Here is a 15,881-nt window from a genome sequence, read left to right on the forward strand (position 1 = left end):
TTAATTGCAGTGTAATTACTGCTTTTTCCTTGAGGTAGTATGTTGACATTTCATCTCATCGTTTCCTAGAAGAATAGTGAGGAAAACCCTACAACATTGGGTTAATTAGTGATGAAAAGATTCATATCTTGTTTATCTCATACACCATACATTTGCTATTTTATATATATATAATATATAATATTTATATATATATATAAATACTACAATTATATATAAACATAGTATTTGTTCTAAAGGCTTCTTCAAATATATTCAGTAGTAGAAGTCCTAATATAGGTTAATAGTAGTTATTTTGAAAATACATTCTTGCCTAAAACAGAACCATCCAAAGAGATAGTCCAACCAAGAGGGAGGGTCATAGGTGTATCATGCCAAAGAGCAAAACCTTTAGCCTAATTGATAGGGTTGATGCTTAGGAATAATCTTGGTGATTCTGCCAATTTAAAAAAAGTTATTAATCTCAGAAATAGCAGTTACCAAAGGCCTTTAAGCTCAGGTTTTAAAATAACATTAACCAAACACTATGTAAGTTAACTGAAAATCATTTTGATTATATTTTATTTTGATTATATTTCCTAAAATTGTGGCAGTTGCAGTAAAATTTAGACCATCAGTAATTCCATTTTAAAAACTTCATTTTCAGTATTTTTTGAATGAAAGACTGAGATTACACTGGAATAAATTTGCTAAAAAATTGCAAGATACACCATTCATATTTGATTTGAGAAAAACATTCAAGTTATGAATTAATTTTAGAATTTCTAAATTATTTTAGAATTTCTCTCATTGTTTTAAAATTATCCCAACATTTGATTTTTGTATTATACCTATTTATAGTAGTATCAATAAAAATAAGCTGTAAATTAAAAAAACATACTTTATTTGTGAAATTTATCCCTCATTATTTTAAGAAGTATATTTGTTCGTTCTCAAAGGTAAAATTAAATTAGTATCAATATCCATTATGAATGTTCTGAGTTTTCCAACAATAGGAAGCTAAAAACATGCTCTTTTAAATCAGATTTTTGAATTTTATTTTCTAGTTAAAAATAAAAATTTAGGGCTGGGGTTATGGCTCAGTGGTAGAGTGCTTGCCTAGAATGTGTGAGGCACTGGGTTTGATTCTCAGCACCTCATATAAATAAGTAAATAAAATAAAGGTCTAACAACAACTAATAAAAAATATTTTAAAAAATAAAAATAAAAATTTAAATGGCAATTTTGTCAGTTGAGATAAGGAATTCATAACATCTTAAATCTATTATTCAGTTTTAAAATTGATAGCACAGGTGATTGTTTTTTTTTTTTTAATTTAGCTTTAGACGGACACAATACCTTTATTTCATTTATTAATCTTTATGTGGTGCTGAGGATTGAACCCAGTGCCTAACACATGCCAGGCAGTATTCTACCACTGAGCTCCAGCCCAGCACAGGTGATTTTTAATATTCAACTTTATTAGGTTTTTATGTTGGCTTTTTGAATTGAAATGATTATGATAAACTTTATGCTGGAAAAGGTTAATCTCTAGATGAAATTTTATGACATTTTATAGTATGTGTCATGTCTTTACAATCCCTTTTACAATAATAAGGATTTTACCTTATTATTTTCCTTGATATGGATATGAGAGTGGAAGAGATATTTGACTGAAATATAGGAAATATAGCTCACCTTTTTTTTTCTCGGGGGGTGAAGGCTGGAAGATGTTGTGTCACATAACAACCTGAATTAATTTCAGTGGCCAAGCTGGTGGGTTAATAGGACCAGTGTACTCTCCACAAAAAGTTTATATCAAGGTCAGATGAGTGAACAAATAAAATGTAAATGCTGTACAGACACAAGAAAGAAATATATCTAGCACTGATATTTTGGCTCCTTTGTATAGTTTTGTTTCATAAGTCAAGCTACTCAGTTTCTAGGACTTTATGTTAAGAAACTTTTGTTGTCTTTCCTTAATGTCAGTGTTGTAAAAGCTTAATGTGTTATTTACACTTGTGCGATTTTTGCACAAGTATAAGGTATTATACTTAAACTACTATTAACTGAGTTTTTCCCCTAGGATGCCGAAATCTATGTATTTACATGCCTTTTATACTCATAACTATATTCCCATGTGGTTTCTGAGAAGGACTGTTTAAAGAATCTGAAGCTCTACTACTTAGGTCCTATGAAAAATTTGATCTCTGCAGAGGAAGAAAAGCCATAATTTGACCATATTTTAGAGAAAACTGTTACCTCTAAGCGAGGAGGGATGGTCATTTTCTTTAAGCATGGTTTTAAATGAACAATTTAAAAAACCATCATTTGGTTATTACAGGAGATGTTTACTATAGTGGGTCAATTGATACTTATTCCTAAATGGTTAAAAATTCTATATATATATCCATATCTGTCTATAATTTAATTTGGGGGACTTTTCTCTAAACAGTGTCACTACAGGACATCAACATGAAAAAAGCTTTCAAAAGTTCTACAGTTCAAGATCAGCAGGTGGTTTCAAAGAACAGCATTCCTAATCCTGTTGCTGACATTTACAACCAGAGTGATAAACCTCCACCTCTGAACATCCTGACACCTTACAGGTATGGCTTCCCACATCCTCAAAGTGTTTTTAGTCATTGTGGATGGAGAGTTAGATAGTGTTGGAAACACACTTATGTACTGGATGTATCCTGGATATCTCATTTGGGTTAAAAGAATTCTTTCAAACTTTGAAAACAATAATGCTGTTGAAATCAGTCCCTGGCGCTGGATTACTAAAGTTCTGGTATTTCAGGATACATATATACTTACCAGGAGAAGTTTGAACTCTGATTTTAACTCTTAGACTTGGATCTTTTAAGTGGAAGTGGGCATTTTATATAATGGCTTTATGTGTGATTATCTTGTGTTTACTTATGTTCAAAGCCAGTTCAAAAGAAGCAGCACAGTTTATTTATAATGCAGCAAAATAACTGTCTCAGCGCTTTAGCACTGCAGAGACATTTATTATTAATTCAGAAAAATGTATGCTACAGTGTTAGGGGTTTTTAAGGGTGAAAATAGAGTCACAAAATTAACTTTCTGTTATTGTTAAAATGGTAAAATACATTATAAGGACCAAATTTCTAAGAAAAAGGACAGAAAAATTTTAAAGGCTTCTTCCTCTGTCCATCTTTGTTCCCTGTGTTAGTCAGCTTTTTGTTGTAGTGACCACAATACTTGATAAGAACAAGTTGGAGGAGAAAAGATTTATTTCGGCTCATGGTTTCAGAGGTTTGAGTCCATGATCAGCCTTCCATTTCGTTGGACCTGAAGTAAGGCAGAGGATTGTGGTGGATGGGCATGGCCGAGAAATGCTGCTCAGTTCATGGATACCAGGAAGCAAAGAGAGAAAGGAAGGGACTGGGGGGAAGATAAAGGCACACCCACAATGACCTGCTTCCTCCAACTAGGTACCACCTCCCAAAAGTTCATTTAACCATCAGTGGATTAGTCCACCTATGTGGTCAGACCCCTCATGATCCAGTCACTTCTCAAAAACCCCACCTCTGAATACTGCTATATTGGAAACACAAGACACTGGGGGACATTCTGGATTCAAACTACAACACTCTTCTCTTTGAAGGCCACTTGTTTCACCTCTGCCCAGCACAGATTGTGGAAATCAGTGGCCCTAGAGTCAGTGCTGCCAGCTGATGCTCCCACAAGGACCTTGGAGAATACTGTGTGTTCTTTGTATGTGTCACTGCCTTGACATTCCTGCCTGCAGGGCCTCCTCAGGGAAAGCTTAGAGTTTCCCCAGTCTCATTTTCCATCCTTTCTTGGATCAACAAGGCTTGGAGATACCTTTTATCACAGCTCTATCAGGATAGGGCAGTTGAAACTGAGTCCCTTTTTTCCTACATAGACAGAAAAGATTCTCTCAAAACAAATGTAAGAGCTCCCTATAAACTGATGGGAGATGAGCAGGATTCCCCCCTAAGAAGTTTGTATAAAAATGGAACAAGTATGCTTGCTGGAGGTTATAGGGTGCAAATTTTAAAAATATATGATACATATGAATAAAAGCATGGTAATCCTGGTGTATTGGTCAACTTTTACATTCCTGTGACCAAAAGACTGGACAGGAAAAACTTAAGTGGAGGAAACTTTTACTTTGGCTCATGATTTCTGAGGTTTAATCCATGGTCAGCCAACTGCATAGCTCTGGGCCCAAGATGAAGCAGAACATCATGGCATAATGGCATGGTGGAAGGACATGGAAACCAGGAAAGAGAGAGAACTGTACTCACCAAGGACAAAATATAAACCCCAAAGGTACACTCCCAGTGACCTACGTCTTCCAGTCACCTACTTGCCTACAGTTACTGCCTAGTTAATCCATGCCAATGGATTAATCCACGATTAGGTTATGTCTCCCATAACCCTAAACATTCTTGCATTGTTTCACACATGAGCTTTTGGGGGACACCTGATATCTAAACCATCACACCTAGTATTTTTGTGACTGCTTTAATTTTTTAAAATTATTTTTTGTAGTTAAGATCGGCAGAATGCCTTTATTTGTTTATTTTTATGTGGTGCTAAGTATCAAACCCAGTGCCTCACACATGCTAGGCAAGTCCTCTTCCACTGAGCTATAACCCCAGCCCCTTGTGACTGCTTTCATTTGATAAATGTTTTTCCAGGACAATTTCAGTTTTATTTAGCACTGGCAGCCCCACTATAAACACTGTAGTGTGAAGGCTTGCTTATTAGAATTCTCCTACCTGATATTATTAAGGAAGCTCACTAAAAATTCTGTGTTAAAGGAAATAATCCAGAATATCCAGTGAACCACATGTATTTGACTAATCAATATCATGATTAAATATTTGTAGTGATTTAAATTTTAATTGCATAAAATGATTTTATATATTATTATAATGTACATAATATATGTAATGTGTACATATTCAGTCTTTTGGAAAATAAAGCATGTCTTTGGTTTTTTAATAATGTGTTTTAAGATTAGCAGTGGCAGCCCAAATGTACTTTTCATTCATAAAACAATAATTGAGATACATAAAACATAAAATTATGCATTTGAATTAAATGTGTCACTGTGACATGATGAAAAGTGGTTAGATGATGATAAACATTAGACATATCTGCTTTTAGTCTTAAGTCAGGATTGGCATTTGTTTATTTCATTGAGCTTCTATCTTCATTAGAGTATTAACTGCATTTTTAAAAGCAAGAATGTGCATTTTAGACATCTTTAACTTTTCAGCAAGTTCCTCAGTTTTCCTATAATTCTATATTCAAGGCCTTAGTGTCTTAGGGTTCCAAATTTGCTTTTTCACAATTATGTTACTAGTAAAATCTCTATCATGCAAGCTGCTTACAAATTGGGAAACTATAAGAAAGGAAGGATGTTAAATAATCCAAGGTTAAAGTATATATAGAAAGAGTTGCACTGGTTTGTTAGTGATCTTCAGACACAGTGACTAGAATAGCCATGGTAGGAATATGGGCCTTAGCATTTCATAGTGAGAAGCCTGCAAGAGATGACGTAGCAGGAACTTTAAGGATAGACCTTTTCCATTTTTTCTTCCTGTGTTAGCTTTCTTTTCTTGGGCATAAGCTCTTTCCTGTCTATACTCATTTAACTGATTTTGCATCTCAGTACCTTAAATGACTTACTGAAATATTAGTATGAAGTATGAATGTACTGCTTCCTCTTGGGAAGTCTACAGGCCACACGCTTTTTAAAAAACGTTAGTGTTATAGAGAGTTTACTTTGCATCATGATTTTTTTGAACATTCCTATTGATTTATATTACACTTTGGATTCATATTGGCTACATTGTTCTTGGTTGCATGATAAGTGAGTAATTTTTTATGAGGCCTTTGAAATATTCCTAAGACCACAGTATTTGAAGAAGTACTTGACACTAAAATGACCACAAGTGAATGAACTTGCTTTGAAAATATATAGTTTATTGCTTTTTTTCCTAGTTACAGTTATATCCCATGAAAATTTTCTTTGCTGATTGAATTTCAGATATTGGGCAACCTGGTTGAGAAGAAGAGACAGCACTTTATAGTTTTTATTCTAATAATATTGAAGCTCAGAGTAGAAGTAAATGTATCTGTATAAGTGTCCATTCATCCCTGTGTATACCTCCCTGTTGGAATAAACAAAATATTTCCTGAAATATTAACACTCAGTATTCATGAGCTTCATTGTGATTTTTACAGAGCAATTTTCTATTCTTAATTCTGAGTGTGCAAGAATACTTTTGTTATTCTGGAACAAGTTGCTGTTTGTACATTTTTCCACATTTTTTCAAAAGGAAATTTAGAGAATTAATAAAGTATAGGATAGTTAAGATGTCCTCTGCAAATGTTACAATGCCATGAGTTAAAATTAAATTCACATTAACATGCATATGAAAGTATCTAATAATCTTTTTCCCCTTACTTATAATACATTGATTCGTAGAGATGATAAGAAGGATGGGCTGAAGTTCTATACTGATCCTTCCTATTTCTTTGACCTATGGAAAGAAAAAATGCTACAGGATACAGAAGACAAAAGAAAAGAGAAAAGGCGTCAAAAGGTAAGTAATCCCACTGTGGGAAAGCTGCATATCACTGTGGATTTGGGATTCTTGTTTAGAAGTAAGTAAATCACTAAGTGCTTTATTTAAATGGTTGAGTTGTTTGATTTAGTACTCAAGGTTTTTATAGAGGGTAAAGAAGATCCTGACAATTCAATTTAACACAGTCATACTATTTTTCAATAACTACTGATTTATTCTCCAGCACTGGCTTTGCTTTAATAATAGTAGTGACTAAAATTTCAGTTTTCTTGGTAACCATGTTTTATAGCTTCTCTCCTTCTGATCCCTCAATTTTTCATAAAGCAGTCAGCCTTCCATATCAGATACAAGGATGTAATTCTGTCTATTTAACTTTTTTGGTGTCATAAATGTGACACCTTGGTGAAATGTGCATAGTGGACTGGGAAGCATGTGTAATCTGGGTTCAGGGATGGTATTTACTGAAAATGAGCTTCTGTTTGTGAGTGGCTATAGGCAAGAGAATTGCAAGTCAGAATGTTGAGAAACACCTGCCTTACAGGCAGTCATGCAAGCATAATTCTGCTTGCTCAAGTTAAGGAACTTCTGCTTTGAAAATTACCCCTTTGGGGTCCAGAACTCAGACTAAGCCACCTAGAAGAGTACTTCTTTGAGGACAAGATTTTGCTAATATTTTTATATGTAACCTGTGTTTAAAAGTGATGTATAATAAGAATTGTAAAGCATTTCACTGTCATTTATTTTTTTTAAAATCAATTAAAAAAAGTGACCACCCAGTTTTGTTGACAAATATTACAGTGCAATATTTAGGAGAAACATTTAGCATTCTGTGGATTGGCCTTTAGGTTTTGGCGCATTTAGGTATATTTGTTCAGTTGGAGAAAGAAGAATTTGAGGTTTTAAAACAGGATTTTAAAAAAGAGAAGATATGGAGCTGAGGATGTAGTTCAGTGGTAGAGTGCTTGCCTAGCATGTGGATGTCTTGGATACCAGCCCTAGTACTACAAAAGAACAGAGGGAGAGAGCAGGGGGAAAAGGAGAAAAGTAAAGAAACTGGACTCTGGAAAAAGATTCAAAAGCTGTGAATTATTTGAATACTCAATTACAATAAATTTTGCTCATGGCTTAGAAAGATTTAATTGGGAATTTTGAAAGAACTGCTGAAGTTCTTCAAAGTATTCAACCAAAGAATAAATGGAAAATAAACAAGTATGTGTTTATCTCAATCCCTATACTTTTTGACAGTAACTGGGCAAAACCCTAGGACTTTTGAGAGTACCTTCTTTTAAAACTTTCTGTCCTTTTAAAAGGCAGTTTACCTTCTCAATGATTCTTTGGGGAAGAATATTTAATTTTGTGACCTTTTTATTTTGAAGGGAAAATCATCTTTTATGTATGATTATTGTGTCTTCAAAATCATTTGTCATTTCATTAGTTATTTTTTCTCATTTTATATTCCTCAAACACATACAATTCTGATCAAAATTCCTGATTCATTCATTTATGTAATAATTTTTGTTAAATGCTGGGTAAGCAGTGATGGAGAAAACAAGACTGTCACACACCTGGTTTACAACACAGTGAGGATCCCTGGCCTTATGCTATCATGAGCCTGGAGCTCATACAGAGAGAGAAGTTCAACAGTGTCAATGCCAAAGTGCTTCACAATGGAATAAAAAGAAAATGAAGCATGGTAGCCTTCATTTCCAAGGACTTTAGACACCAAGTCATGTTCTATTTTCTTTTGACAAACTTGAAGGAAGAAACTAATTTAGAAAATTTGGGAATAAAAACAATCCAGTGTTTCTGTATTTCAAGTTTCCTCTATTTTTGATATTTTTAAACCCTAAAAAATTCTGTAAATAAACATGAAGTGTTTTTTTTTTGAGGGTACCAGGGATTAAACCCAGAGGGGCATTAATACACCCCCAGCCCCCTTTTTAAAATTTTTTTTTAATTTTGAGACAGATTCTTGTTAGATTGTTGAAGCTGTCTTTGAACTTGTGATCCTCCTGTCTCAGCCTCTCAGATTGTTGGGATTACAGGCATGCACCACCATTCCTAGCCAAATATGAAGTTGTTTTATTTGTTTGTTTGTTTATACTAGGGATTGAACTCAGGGGTGCTTAACCACCAAGCCACATCCCCAGCCATTTTTATTTTTTGTTTTGAGAAAGGGTCTCACTAAGTTGCTGAGTCTGGCTTTGTATTTTGGATCCTCCTGCCTCAGGCTTCAGAGCTACTGGGATTACAAGTATGGGCCACCATATCTGTACATAGTTACACTGCTGCCAAGTATTATAAAGTACAGAGTTTTATGGGTGAGATGACAAGTAAGGTGACAGCATACATGCAGAGGAGTGTCAAGGAAGACCTTTGTAAGGAAGTGTTACTCAAGCTGAGGTCTAAAGAATAGATAGCTTTGCAGAGTAAGGGTATGGGTGAGGCATAGATAGTATGGAGGGGCAGAGGGTAGATGAGGCCAGTGTATTTTAGAATCAAGGGACCTGCTAGGCAGAAATAAGAGTATCCTGGAGTAGGGAACAGGATTTTATTGTAGGCCAGTGTTGTTAATATTTGTGGTTGATTCTTGTGCGTGTGTGTATGTTTGTGTGTGTCCATCTTGCATACATCTTAGGTAGAATTTAAGACATTTGAAGAAAGTAACACACTTAATTCCTGAATATTTCAGCATACATCTCTTAAAAAATAAGAGTAATAGTTATTAATTATTTTAACACAGTGGTTCCTCATTGGAATAACATTGAAACCCCCCCACACACATACTTTGTTTTTTTAATATGTAGACAATATATGCTGGCTATAAAATGCTCAACTAGCACTGAAGGAAATAAAGGCATGCCCTTCCCTGAGAGGAGCTAACTACTGTTTACAGTTTGGTGTACATTTTTCAAATCTTGTAAGCACATATAAATATATGCATACACATTTAATAGTATTCTGTATACATAAAATTGTGCTACATGATTTGTACACACCACTGACATTGTTAAAAATGTACTTTATTCTCAATAGTTGTGTAGTATTCTGAAATATAAATGCTCTATCAGTTATTGACTCATTACTATATTAACAAATATAAAAAGTTTCTAAATTGTTGCTTTAATTTAAAAATACTGCAGTGAGTAATCCAGTATCCATGTGCAGGTATTTCTTTAAATTTGTAGAAGTCAAAATGATGTTAATGAAAAGAATGTTAGTTTTGAGATTTGAAAGATGCTATCATATTGCCCCTGACCCTTAAAAGACAGAAGACAGTCCCAAATACTATTTGTTGAATGAGCGCCCATTCCCTATCACCTATAGTATACATCTTTTCATATTCTTATTTGCCATTTCTGTATCTTCTGTGAAATTCATGTGTATATACTATGCCACTACATTGCCAAAGTTTTTTGGTCCCCCCCATCCCCCTCCCAGGATTGAACTCAGGGGTGCTCAACCACTGAGCCACACCCTGGCCCTTTTTACTTTTTGTTTTGAGACAGGATCTCACTAAGTTGCTGAGGCTAGCTTTGAACTTAGGATCCTTGAATAACACTAAAAATAACCCAGTTCACTAACTTGAGCCACCTGCCATCATCTAACTTCAGCCATCTTAGTAGCTTTCTAACCCATGCTCCTGTATTTCTTTTTAATCTGTTCTCCACAATGTAGAGGTCTTTTCAGATGCCTCCTCAAGTCAGCCCCTGCCTTCTCGTTTTTTTAGAGATCTCAGTTTAGCTTCTTTTTTTTTTCTCCTAATGCAGTGCTCTTGCTCTTCCTCAGTGGCCTCTTTTGCTGTGCAGTGGCCCATGATGTCTGTAGTATTAATGTCTACTCATGCTGCAAATCTGATCCCTGAGTCCCAGCAGTCCACCTCCTGTCTTTCAGACTAGAAGGTGTTAGAGATATATGTACATATATTTAAACATATAAATACCTGTATATATGAAAATATATGTATGTAAATATAAAATATGTATATGTAATATGCATTTTATATAAAATACATTTTTAAAAATATACATACATTTATATTTTATCATATTTTATAATGATACATTTATTTGTGTCATCTTGTAGGCTTTCTTGCTGGACTGCAAGCTCCTTGAGAGCGACCCTTATTGTTCTTTCTTTCTTTGCCATTTGTGTCAGTCCAGCCTGGCACAGTGCCTGGGATGCAGTAAGCTCTAGAAGCTCGTTCTTAAAGCATGGATTTGATCATTTAGCCAGTATTTATTGAGCGTGTACTCATATGTTGAGGTCCCTAAGAGGGAAGCATAGGAGGTAAGAGCACATAGTTCTTGTCCTTAAAGATCGTATAATCTTATGAGGGAAGAAGCAGGAACTCATAGATATATACATAGAAGTAATTGTCCTCACCACTTAAAGAAGGACCTGCATAGGACTTAAGTGTTTATTCAGTACATTTTGCTGTCAGGTAGGGATTGAGCAAGAATGACTCTATGGGCAGGTAAGTTTTTATTTTGTTTTGTGTTAAGCTAGTTTCAGTGTTAAATATTCTATATTAATCTTTTAGGAATTGGGAATAGAAAATTCTGAATTGTTTTCTTTGAAAGATAATTGCATGTTAACAATCTAAGCGAACTTGTTTAGTTGTGGGAAGTGATTTTTCTGAAGGGTATTGCCAGTATTTTATGTGTGTGGTACATTTAAAACAGGCTACCAGCCTAGTGAAGTGCACATTCTTTACCAAAAATCATAGTAAGCAACTCTAGCAGTTGTAGCACAGTAACATTTTTTTTTTTTTAATTTAGATTAAAGAACTAAGTCTCAGTTACTTTCTGTTGAGTCTGTTGGGAACAAGTATGATGCTTTAGAATTTTCTTAACAGTAGGGTAATCAAAATGTGAATGTCTCTTGTGTGTGTGCCAAGCTTGTTTCCTATGCATTGTAACTGCATTTAACCTGCTGTTTTCCTTTCCCTTCTGTCTTGGCATGCTTTCTTTCTTTTCCTGGACGTCAGGAGCAAAAGCGTATAGATGGCACCACCCGTGAGGTGAAAAAGGTTAGAAAAGCCAGAAACAGGCGCCAGGAGTGGAATATGATGGCATATGACAAAGAGCTTAGACCCGACAACAGGTTGTCTCAGAGTGTGCACCACGGAGCATCTTCCGAGGGATCTCTGTCCCCAGACACTAGGTGTGTGTGTGTGTCACAGCCCCCTACCCCATGCTTGGGGCCACTGTATGCTACCTGGTTTTGTTACAATTGGAAATATACCAGCAGTTTGGGGTTTATATGACCCACAATATGTTTCAAAACTCTCCTGAAAACTTACTTATGTATATTTTGATTATTATTACCTTAAGGCAATATTAATTTAAATTGGGTTGCTTTATCTGATTTTTAAAAAAATCTCTTTGATTTAAACTTACTCTTCAGTTAATCTAGAGATAGTTAACATTAATTCAAAATTTGGAGTAACTGCCAATGACTTCAATTTTACTTTAATAATTACTTAGTCCTTTATTTTTGGCTTTGAGTTTTGAATTTCCTTTGGTAACTTGTTATCTAAAACTGATCAGCAAGTGGTAATTACTGTGACCCAGGAATACCTTCTTGAGCATTTTGATAATCCTCTGGAAGAATGATGAAGAAAAAATGATTTCTTACTTTAGATAACTAATTTTGTATATTCTAATTTCAGGAGAAAATTTCTGGTGGAGTTTATTTTTAAATTTTAGTGATTAAGAACAAATGTTTCTTTCAGGTGTGAATTAATAGGTCACATTTGTCACAAAAGGGAGTCATTGGAAGAGATGATAAAAACTGATTAGCCAATTTTAACCTTCTGACTTAATTTCTTCCTTCTGGTTTTGTTAAGTTGTAGTTTTCCATTTGCATAGACTCTCAAAGTCATCAACATTTAAAGTTTTGAATAGAAAATTCTTATGTGATTCAGGAATATATCAAAAACAGCAGTAACCTGGATCTTGTGTTTTATCTGTGTCCTTTTTCTTCTTCTTTTTATCTTTGTGGCTTATCTTAGCAGACTTTAACATGTAGAAGGTGCTAACTGAATATTTGCTGCCAAGATTTATTTGGTAGATAGAGTGGCGTAAATATTCCTACTGAAGTAGATCTGTGTTTCATTGGTAGGATGTGAGGAAAGATTGAGGTCCCCCCCTTCTCTCCCCCTCCCCCTCCCTCTCCCTCTCTTTCTCTCTCCCCTGTTTTTGGTCCTGGGAATTAAACCCAGTACCAAATCATTTAGACCAGCCCTTTTTTATATATTTTATTTTGAGAAATGAAGTTGCTTAAGCCCACACTAAGTTGCTGAATCTGGCTTTGAACTTGAGATCCTCCTGCCTCAGCTTCCTAAGTCTGCGGGGTTTATAGGCATGTAGCTTTTACAGCTGACATCTATTAAATATTAGAGAATTGTTGGAGCTTTCACTGACTTCTAGCCCTATATTTAAATATTTATGTGTTTATTTCTGTCAAAAGTTAAAATGATGCTATAGTTCTGCTTCTAGTTCTTTGGGGTAGGGAAGAATATGTGAATTTAACATCTCCCATTGATGTCAGTTTCCATTTTTCTTTTCCCAAATAATACAGTTGTTATTATTTATTCATGAAGAATTAATACTTTGTTTTTCCCACATATAATCTTTTTTAACAGATGCAAATAGAAAACTGATGAATTTTTTTAAAATTCTCAGTTGATTGATTGATACTCATTCTAGCATCTGAGATGAGATTATTCCAAAGATTATTATTCTTTGTTGGGCAAAAAGCTGATGGTTATTTGAATTATTCAGTATCTGCCTTTGTATTTGTGTTGCTTAGATAAGTCTTCATTTCTCTTATTTTTCAAAAAGCAAATAGAATTGTTCATATTGTTTCTTCAGAATTTCGTTTTGTCTCATACTATTTCCCATGGCCTCTCACTTTTTGTATACATTATTTACTAAGAGATAAATAAGTTATATAATTCATCATTGAACTTGGAATATATCTCTTAAATTAATTTTAAAAGTTTTACATTTTTATTTTACTGTTAAACTTTTTCCTTATTATGAAATGAGATACACTAATTATACCTGGAAATTTTGGAAAAGATATTAAAATTATAAATAACCATAATTCCATCAGCCAGAAAAAACACTCTTTCCATTTTGGTGTGTCTCTCCTTAGTCTTCTTTTGTCCTGGTGCATATTTTTTTTCTTTTACAAAATTGAAATCACCATTTTTTAACTTTTAAAAAATGATATTTTATGTCTTAAGTGTTATTTAGAAACATGACTTTTTAATGGTTGTATCCTCATCAATGTATTAAGATATTGAAGAAAATTTAATATCAAGTTTCATGATGTGTATGAGCCATTAATGTAACTGATATACTTTAGCCTAGTTCACATAAGCTGATCTTAAGTTTTTGCCCTCTCTCTGAACAATGTCAGACATGTTTTATTTCTAAGTATGAATTTAAGATCTGAGCATTGATGAAATGCTTGCACTCCTGATAACCAGCTTTCTTTCCTTTCTTTCAGTGTACTCAGGAAGCATTACACCTCCATGTGTAACATCCTTGTTTTCTCTCATCAATTCTGGGCCCTGTTATTGGTGCTCTGACCCTGTGTACCTTAAAAACCTTGTAAATTTATTGGATTTTCCCACCATGCTGGACTGACTTCTTCCTGTTTCTTTATTGTCTTCACCCATCTGTTTTCTTTTCTGCAGCAGATGGTTACTGATGATCAGAGAGCTTCAGAACCACTCGACTCACCTCTATATTGACATCATAGCTCCTAGCCGACTTCCACCTTCCCACCTGAGTTAGTCTCCTATTCCTCCAGGCTACTGTCATCTCCCTGTTCCCTGATCTTTCACTCTTCAGCTGACCAATCCCTTCTGCTCCTCTCATCCTGTCCTTGCAGTAGCCATTCTTCACTGAAGTCCCTGCCCTGTAGAAATGTTCTGCTCTCATTTCTCCTTCAAACATTTGTTTCTTCTGCTTTTATGTCTTTCCATCTGGTTAACCCCCTTTTCTTGGCTTCATTTGGCTCTACATTGCAAAACAACTTTGCCAGAATAGCACTTTCAATTATGCCACAACATTTACAATTTCTTGCCATGCATCTCATAAGAAGCACTTACATTCCATTTTTTTTTTCTGGATGACTATTTCCTTTAAAAAAAAAATGGTGCACATAGTCACTGACACGGTTCCTTAGCATGAATCATCAATGACCCCAGAATTTTAGGTATTTATGTTTTTTAAATGTACTAAGTCTAAATATAGGCCAGATTCCTCTCCCATTAAAAATATTTTTAATGCATTTGCTTGAAGTTTGCAGAGTTCAGAAGACATCCTCACGTGCACACCATAATCTAGAATTCATACTGCAGTTAAGGAAGGAAAATGAGTTGTTGGTTATTATTATATCACAATTAGGGAAGGAAAGCTGGGGCAGACTTTTTGATTTAGCAAGTTTTTCTATGCCACACAGAATTCCAGTTAGCAGAAGCATCTGTCTAAAATTCTAGAGATGGAAATTCAGCTTGTATCCTCTTCCCTCTTTCCTTCACATTCCCAATGTGTTTACCTGTTTCCTTCAGAGAGAGAAACACAAGCTGAATCCTAACAGGAACCAGCAAGTACATGTGAGAAAAGTCAGAACAAGAAAAGAAGAGTGGGAGAGAAGGAAAATGGGCATTGAATTTATGAGTGACGCAAGGAAACTGGAACAGGCAGGGAGCACGAAAGAGGACAGGATGCCCAGAGGGTTTGTCATTTTCTTTCTTTGGATTCCCAGTTCCAGGCCACCCCCTGCTTCAGTGTCATGAGAGGATGTGCAGTCCCTACTCACACGTGTCCAGTAACCCAGGCCAGGAGTGTGTGACTGTTACTAATGCCTGTGGCCAAGCTGCTGCCATACATGCAAGTCCATCCTCTCCTTCTGGGGCTTAGCCAGCGTCCAGCACCTGGCATCTTTCTGAACTCTTCTCACTAATATGTGATTTCCATTTTCAGAGTTTTACCCTTGACTATGTGTTCAAAGAAAGTAAGAAGGCCTTTCCGTAGTGTACCACATTGCTTCTTTCTCTTTGGGTTAAATAATTGCTTCTGTTATGAAAAACATGGTTCACTCTGTTATACATTCTGCATTTCTCTTTCTGTTCTTACTGTTAATATTTACCCAGTTCACCTGCCATTTTGTATTTTCTAATTATATACTGTCAGTTTCATTGCCACCGAAATCCTGTCTGAGATGCTGTTTCTAAATGAAATGAGATTCATCTTGTAGTCTTGTCTCTTAGAAAAGAAGTACATG

General features: G+C 35.0%; 1 protein-coding gene across 1 annotated transcript in view; it reads left to right on the forward strand.

Moving 5' to 3' along the window:
• Nucleotides 1–15,881, forward strand: part of Wasf3 (WASP family member 3) — a 116,355-nt gene that overhangs the window by 97,286 nt on the left and 3,188 nt on the right. Inside the window, exons 5-7 of the mRNA XM_077793164.1 lie at nt 2,435–2,588; nt 6,476–6,593; nt 11,566–11,741. Of these exons, the coding sequence (XP_077649290.1) occupies nt 2,435–2,588; nt 6,476–6,593; nt 11,566–11,741 (448 nt within the window). The remainder of the gene's footprint in view (nt 1–2,434; nt 2,589–6,475; nt 6,594–11,565; nt 11,742–15,881) is intronic.

The sequence above is a fragment of the Urocitellus parryii genome, chromosome 2, assembly GCF_045843805.1.
Source record: "Urocitellus parryii isolate mUroPar1 chromosome 2, mUroPar1.hap1, whole genome shotgun sequence".
NCBI classification, from domain to species: Eukaryota; Metazoa; Chordata; class Mammalia; order Rodentia; family Sciuridae; genus Urocitellus; species Urocitellus parryii.